This window comes from Lipotes vexillifer, unplaced genomic scaffold, assembly GCF_000442215.2.
Source record: "Lipotes vexillifer unplaced genomic scaffold, Lipotes_vexillifer_v1.1 scaffold90, whole genome shotgun sequence".
NCBI classification, from domain to species: Eukaryota; Metazoa; Chordata; class Mammalia; order Artiodactyla; family Lipotidae; genus Lipotes; species Lipotes vexillifer.
In genome coordinates this window covers 358,266-366,535 of record NW_006782310.1, presented here as the reverse complement: position 1 = coordinate 366,535, position 8,270 = coordinate 358,266, and the positions used below count along the sequence as shown (strand labels likewise).

Here is an 8,270-nt window from a genome sequence, read left to right as displayed (position 1 = left end):
TCGTGTACTTCCCTGTCATAGCTTTTATCCTCCATTATTGAAATTACAAATAAGTCTTATCCTTGAATTGAATGTTTCATGAGAATCCCTTTTACTGCTCTGTGTCTGGTACATATTAGAACATTCAGTAAGTATTTGTTGAATGCATGAATGACTGGATGTCTAGGATACTGTTATCTGAAATATTGTCTTAATTCGGCCACTTCTCACCTTTTCCATCGTTTTTACCTTAGTCCAAGTCACCACCTCTCCTCTCAGATAGATTCCTCCCAATGGGTCTCCTTGCTTCCACTCTGTCTTCCCCATAGTCTGTTCTCACATGGCCACCGGAATGAGTCTGTGTAAATGCTCACCACGTGACGCCACTCCACAGTGTCTAAACCTACTGTGCTTCTCTTTGCCCTCAGAATAAAATCTGCACTCCTTACATACATAATTTAAATTAGATACTTAAAGGGTCTTTAGTGTATTTTGGAAATAAAAATTTTCATCCAAATTTTGATGATTTTAATTTATGTTTATAGACTTTTAAATAACAGTGTAGGGACTTCCCTGGCGGTCCACCGGTTAAGACTCTGAGCTTCCACTGCAGGGAGTACGGGTTCGATCCCTGGTGGGGGAACTAAGATCCTGCAGGCCGCGTGGTACAGCCAAAAAAAATAAAAGATTAAATAACAGTGTAAATGCTGGTTGGCTGTTTTGCTTTTCGTCAAAAACCTTTGCAAAAAACTGTGAAACTTTCAGAAGCATCCATTATAAAGTTTCAGAGAACAGAATTTATTTTCAGTGTGCTCAAATATATATTGTATTGGAATTGGTTCAGCATAAATCACTAAATCATTTAAATTTTTTAAGTGAAATATTTTTAACACTGACCTTAATTCTCATTATTGAGAACTTCAAAATAAGTTCATATTTCAAAGTCGTGTGCTTATATGCGTGGGGTCATATGTAAATACTTTTTAAGTCACTCCATGGCAATGAGTCAGTGCTTCTCTTTCAAAGCATCGGAATTTTCTTTAGGATATTTTTGATTTGGTAGCAGAACTCATAGACAGTTGACAGTTAATTGAAACAACTTGCTGGCTCATTAAATTTGTTTTTGTTTCTCTTTCCTTTTACATACCTGTGCTGCCTTCCTAATAGTTTCCAGTGCTTTCCCACAAAAGGGTGTCATTGGTTTCTCAGTATATCCACTAAGTTAGTGAAATTATTATTAACTTCATTTTACAGACTAGGAAACAAAGCCCAGGAGGATGAGCAATTCTCTGAGTTTACATTCTTTGTGAGGGAGGGATCCATGGCTCTTAGTCTGTTGTTTTTATTCTTCTCTTCTATGCAGTTTTTTCCTGAATTCTTAATCCAGTGTATGCTTTTTATTTTATTTTGCTAATTATATAAACAGATTTATAATTATACAAATTTGTATAAACTCTGTACACATGAAAAGGCTCTTTTTAACGTATAATACTGATTTTTTTTAGATCTTAACATTTGCCTGTGATGCCTGCAAAACAGTGACACTACATGTTCCCTCCAAACTAGATGCTGTAAAATTTATTGGTAGAGGTAAGAAACTGCCAAAATATGTAATAAATCCTAGCTTGATATGCTCTTGTAAAATTAGTGTAATCTTTAGGAGGATAACTGTATTGGAACTAATAGTTAAAACTAATATAGTACATTCCAATACTTTTTAAAAAATATATATGGTGTCAATCCAATGAACGGAATATTGTACTTTATTGAAAAACATGATTATATAAAGTAGTTAAAATTGTTTAGTTTGAGTAATGAAGTAATTACTAATATTTACGTTAGATGAAGGATATGGTATAGGTTATAACACGTCTATGAAATTGAGAAATAGTATTGAAACTATTTCTTGAGTTTAAAGGTGTTGTTTTTGGATTTTTATCCTAAAATATTTTGGCATCTTACAACATTTACTTCCACATATTTTTTTTTCAATTACTTTTTTCATATAACTCAAATGTATACCAAAAGATCAGACCAATGAAGATACAGAATACGATGACTATTTAACAACAGATGCAAAGAGTTCAGTAATAATTTAATGTAATAACTGCTAGTTTTAATCTCTAGATTCTGTTTAACTTATTTTAAGTGTTCTCATGTATTGCTCTGTGGCTAGTTTCAGTTAATAAAGAAAAACTTTTTTGGTGTGAGTTTAATATTCAAACTGTAGAGTTCACATGCTTTTATTTCAGAACAAATGTCTCTTCTTTAAAAGGCTGTGAAGTAGGTATCAGAAGTGATGGATATGTTTAGTTAAGCACAACTGAATTAACCGTATAGTTTCATATGTCCTTTTAAAAATGCAAAACTTACAAGTGTCAGTGTAATTAAAGTTTTTGACTGCCCCACCTCAAATGCATAGCTTACTGTTAAAGCTATATATTGCTTTGTTTTACCTTACAAATGATTGCTCTGTACATTTTCTACAGTTAACCTGAAGGAGTGCTTTAAATCTGCAAATCTAATTCATTCAAGTGATCCTGATTTCCAAATTTTAGAAGATGGTTCAGTCTATACAAAAAATGCCATCCTTTTGTCCTCAGCGAAGAGATCTTTTACCCTATTACTTTCCAACACAGAGACCCAAGAAGAGAAGAAAATACTTGTCCTTTTAGAGCAACAAACAAAGGTATACCAAAGTATAAAAATGAAGTATGATGAGCTATTTTCTTCAGGTGGAACTAACATGACCAGGGAAGATGTGAATCAGAAAAGATATGTGATAATTTAGCTTGAAGAAGAATAAAAGCCATGACTCAAGTTAACAGTGTTGAAATGGAAAAGGGTTGTTCAACATATGTTATCACAGATTATAATTTCTTTTTATTTGGGACATAAAAGGAGAAATTGGGATATGGGACAGCATGAGAACTTGAGATTAGACACAGAGAAGCATTTCTTGATCTTCACTGTGGAATAGGTTTCCAAAACAAGAAACATTATTGTTTAAGATATTTGTGTATAACTTGGACTTCATAGCTTTTAATTATTCAAGAACTCATATGGCATGTTAATGACTTAGGATGGTGTCCTACTCTGGGCAGCAGTATAGGGTCATGACATGGTTAATTACTCTGAGATACATGAGGCATCCAGAGATAGGTCTCATGTATCTTAGCATAAGTTTTAGTCTTAGAAAATGGAGGACTGTTTTAGGTTAAGGTTTGGACTTCACGCATACTTATGACTTTTTGACATCCAAGATCAAAATGACTTCATTCAACCACTGGCCATTACTCATGACAGCTGTTTGAGAGTTGTCACCATGTTTCTCTCCTCCTTCTGACACAGATCTCTCTGTTGGTCCCCTGGCTCTTCCTAGTTGCCTGGTGAGTGGAAGATGCTTATGCTAAATTTAGAAGGGCACCTGTCTACTTACATTCTTTGCACATTTCTCCTCCCATGTTTTTGCATGGCAGTGTGGCAACAGTACAGTTTTTTTTTTTCAGTTTTGCTTCTAGGCTTCCAATTTCATCTCTCTCTCTTCCATGTTCCCACCAAGTTATTTTCTCAAGAGGATAGCTGTGATAACAGTTAGGGCAGGGATTTCTTGGTTTTTTTTTTTCTAGTATTGACATTTCATTTGGTTTTCGAGCACTACCATGGTCTTACGCCTCCCCAGCTAATCCTCATGAGAGGAGAAAGATGTATCAGAGTTTTAAAGTTTGAAAATAAAGTAGTCGTTGGCTTTATTTATTATTAATATTTTTTTTGTCTTCTAAATTGAGGTACTGAGGAAAAGGCGTTCTCAAGAAAAAGTTCTAATACGTGCCAAGAGAAGATGGGCTCCTATTCCTGCTTCAATGTCTGAGAATTCCTTGGGTCCTTTCCCACTTTTTCTTCAACAGGTATAATTTACTTTCCTTCCACTGTGAGACTCTATGGTTTCCATCTTTGTAAAAAATTTAGACAATGAGTATACAGTTATTTAAAAAGTATGTGTGTATGAATGTATGGGTGAGTATGTGTATCATATGTTTCAATATATGGTATAAATGCATCTCTCTATACCTACGTGTACTTTTTTTTTGCAGTTTTAGTCATGCAAAAGCCATTTATAAAACTGTAAAACCCATATAGCACTCTCAAACACATGCTTCCTTGATGAATTTTCATATCATCAAGGGTATCTCAGAGCCTGGGCATAGTCTAGAAAATCCCAAAACATCTTCCATAACAAAGGATGAAATTGTTGATAACAGGTCAAATGCCATGAAGGGGAAAGACACGTACACCTTTCCATGGTTTATTCCCAGATCCACTGCTTAAATCATACTGGATCCACATTTTCTCTCCCCTGTTTCATTTTTAGTGGAAACCCCAGCAAATCTTCTTTCCTTCCTCCCTTATCAGTGGTCACTACCATTCAGTCTAGCTCTTAGGTTTCTTTTCCCCCAGGTCTTGAAATGGTGAGAGAGAATCGTTGTTTACATCCCACCAACAAATTCAATGCAGCTGAGAAAAGAGCATTTTAAAGTTGACAAAGAAATTGTTAGAAAATAATTGTTAGTCATCCTAATAGATAAGGATCCTACTAAGAGGATGAAAACAATTTGGAAAAAAATTTTCTTTTTGAATCAAATACCAAAGTAGCACACTTGCCAGGATATTGCGTCATTTCCATTCTCACTCATTTTCATCCTCCCATTTAGCCCCTATAAGAGAGAAGATGCTGAGAAATAACAAAAACTAATTAAGGAAACCACTTTCCAAATGTTTGCCTGCCGACAGTATACTTTAAACCCAGTGTCTCAAATATTATGTTATATATAATAAAACTTGAGGTGTAAAACATTGACAGAAGGATAACTTTTCATGCTCAGAATACTTTGTTATCTAAGACAGAGAAAGTCCAAAATGCTTGATCCATGTAGTTACATGTAGCCTTTAAAGTATTTCTTAGTTATTCTGGAAAGCTAAGATGCTATTACATTATTTTCCTCATGTCTTGCTCTTGAATTTCACAATTATTAGGCTTCCTTATTCTAATGCTGCTTTTTATTCAGACATGATAATAAATTAAAGAGGGCAATTACTTATTGTAAAATGTCAGTATGATTGCATAAGTATATAAATGAAAGTTTTGCTGAAATACAAATTTGTCTTTTATGTATATGATGTCTACTTTCTAGATTCAATCTGATACAGCACAAAACTACACTATTTACTATTCCATAAGTGGGCCTGGAGTTGACAAAGAACCTCAAAATTTATTTTATGTAGAGAGAGATACTGGAAACCTGTTTTGTACTCGTCCTGTAGATCGTGAAAAGTATCCATCTTTTGAGGTAAAGTCTAAAGTTTACATATTGTATTAGTAAAATTGAACTTGGCTATTTCGTCTCTCTTCCTCAATTCATTTACTCTTGACTGTTTTCTGATTTTTGGCATCCATGCTCTGGGTATATCTGATAGTACAGACCTGACTGGCAGCAAAAAGAATTTTATAGAATAAATAGCCTTCGATTCTATTAGATTGTTCTGGGAATTATAGTTTACTATTTTTCTTTTCAAAAGAAAAAAAGAGTACCACTTTGAACACTAGTTATTTATTTGGCAGAAAAGATCTGTGAACCTCTTTATGGTACTGAGAGTGATACCATAGGAGGTAAGTCAAGTTCAGAAGTTAAGCCTTGGTACCTTTGCAATGAGAGAAAGTTAACTTGTGGTGAGCAAGTAAGGAGTGTGGACAGTGCTTAACTAGGATAACTAGGCCTTTTCATCATCTGGGCAACCTCCTGTGGTGGGATGAGCGTTAATATATAAGAATTTAACCTAATGTTGTATTGATTTTCCAACGGGAGCTGGTCATTTTGCTTAACTTAGTTTTAATTATTTTATATCTATTTTGGATGATGTAATTACTTAGTTTTAGAATTACTACAACATGACCTTCTAAGTACCTGTGATGGTCTGTTCTTTCTATGATAGCTGTTATGAGAAAAATTGGAATTGAAATTCATATTATAAAATCAAAAGAATAAATCGCATTCAAGACCCAATTTATAACCACTCATTTGGTCCATTTCTGACTCCCCCTTTTTAAATTAAAAAATTCTTATGAAGAAAGTTATCTAAATACAATCATCAATATGCCTAAAATTCTAATTAGAAAATAAAATAATATCTCAGTTAACTGCAACTGGGGAATTTGGAATCCTAAGAATTCAAAGTTATAAAAGATCCAGAAAATTGTATTTAAAATTCATGCACCTGAAACTTTCAAACAAAGCAAAATAGTTCTCAAGACTCTTTCGGGAAAATAATAATAAAAACCCTTACACTCATGAACAACAATACAGGAATGGTGAGGAAACCAAATTTAGCTATGTTATTATATTAGATAAATTTAAACATAAAATGCTATAGTGCACCATGAAATTAACCATCTCTTCTGGCATTAAGGTTATGTTCACATCCAAAAACAGTAACAAATGGTGAAATCCACACGGTGATGCTGAACAGTCTCCAAATGAAAGCCAAAGCGAAAGCAAGTTTGAACCGTATTTTTTTTGCTTTTTTTTTTTTTTTTTTCAATTTTACTCTCTTCACAGCTAGTTGCCTTTGCAACAACTCAGGATGGATATACTCCAGAATATCCACTGACCCTACTAATCAGAATCGAGGATGAAAATGATAACTTCCCAATTTTTACAGAAACAACTTACATTTTTAATGTTTCTGAAAACTGCGGAATTGGTGAGTACCCACCATGGCAATATACGGCAACTTAATGTTTCAATTCATTAGCTGAGTTTCACTCTGGCTACTGGGAGGTGGCACATCCTGCTGCCAAGAACAAGGGACTTGCCAGACAGGCAGCTGTAGGTGGCATTTTACTCTGCCTTTTGCTAGCTGTCTGACATGACCCTGGGCAAATTTCCTAATCTTGACAAGCCTTGGTTTCCTCATCTGTAAAATGGGATATTAATATACAAGGTTGTTTTGAAGGTTAAATGAAGCACAATGTACCTTGAAGGCCAAGCACAGTGCCTGAAAAATAGGAGTGACTCCATGTTACTTTGCCTTCCTGTGTGAGGTAAAATAAATACTTTTAAGAGACCGTATTTTCTAAATATTCTACGAATATTTTTAGAAAATTCTTTTCTAAAAAAGAATAAGTCTTTGAGCAACGGATGTCTTGGCCTTGAAGAGACCTGGCTGATGTTCTATAGTGATTAAATGATAGACAGTATTCTGAACATTATCATAAAGGTCATGGAGAATAATATATTTTCTCAATCTTTTGAAAATTGACCATTTCAGCTAGGAGTCGGAATGCAGATTTTGAGTCTTCCCTTAGAAAGATCTAACTAAACCAAGAATTTTCAGAGCAAACTGACCCATATGATCAATGTAAGTGTAGGCTTACAAATAGAAAAAGGTTAAAGAATAATTGGAATTCTTTAGTCTAGGAATGCAAAGGCCATGGAGGGATATTATCAACATTTATAAATTTATACAATAAATACAGTAAATACAAATATGGTCACCAAATTCCAAAATGTTGGAACGCTGGGATATTTAAAAGTAAGTGCTATTTTATATAGAAGTCTGAAAATGTATAAAAGCTATTACTACTATCAATTATGTGGTTCAAAACTTTTTTGTGGTAGATGGAGAGGAGTCAAATAAAGGGAAAGTTGAAACTATAAAAGTTTTTGAAATTAAAGAGGATTTTTCTGTATGTAGGTACTACCGTGGGACAGGTTTGTGCAACTGACAAAGATGAGCCTGACACACTGCACACGCGTCTAAGGTACTCCATCATCAAGCAGTTTCCAGCATCACCCACCCTCTTCTTTATGCAGTCAGCTACAGGTGTGATCACCACATCATCATCTCAGCTAGACAGAGAGGTAACATAAATATTAACAAATAAAGCCTGATTATCACATGGCTACTTAGCAGTACCTGCATATCTCTGTATACCACCTGCAGATGTGCTTTTGAAAAGCATGTTGTGAATCTAATTTAACAAAAATTATTTTAGGTAGGTTGATGGAGGTCATTGACCTTGCAGTGCTCTGATTTTGAACCACTATTTCATTCTCTCCTGAATTGTATGTTTTATAAAATCAAATTTCCTAATATAAACATATTTATAGTTGTAAAAAACAAGGAATGTCATATATGAAAAGTAAAACTTTCAGAATTTTCTTATCTACAGATAACAATGCTTCTTTTTGTATCTGTGTCATTTCTTCATCAACAATCTCATCTACACTCTT

At 34.1% G+C, this 8,270-nt stretch overlaps 1 protein-coding gene across 2 annotated transcripts in view; it reads left to right on the top strand.

Annotated features, from left to right (window-relative positions):
* DSC2 (desmocollin 2) overlaps nucleotides 1–8,270 on the top strand; it is a 30,095-nt gene that overhangs the window by 4,501 nt on the left and 17,324 nt on the right. For both annotated transcript variants that reach the window (XM_007455154.1, XM_007455155.1), the window contains exons 2-7: nucleotides 1,485–1,569; nucleotides 2,469–2,668; nucleotides 3,768–3,887; nucleotides 5,172–5,327; nucleotides 6,594–6,738; nucleotides 7,732–7,898. In XM_007455154.1, the coding sequence (XP_007455216.1) occupies nucleotides 1,485–1,569; nucleotides 2,469–2,668; nucleotides 3,768–3,887; nucleotides 5,172–5,327; nucleotides 6,594–6,738; nucleotides 7,732–7,898 (873 nt within the window). The remainder of the gene's footprint in view (nucleotides 1–1,484; nucleotides 1,570–2,468; nucleotides 2,669–3,767; nucleotides 3,888–5,171; nucleotides 5,328–6,593; nucleotides 6,739–7,731; nucleotides 7,899–8,270) is intronic.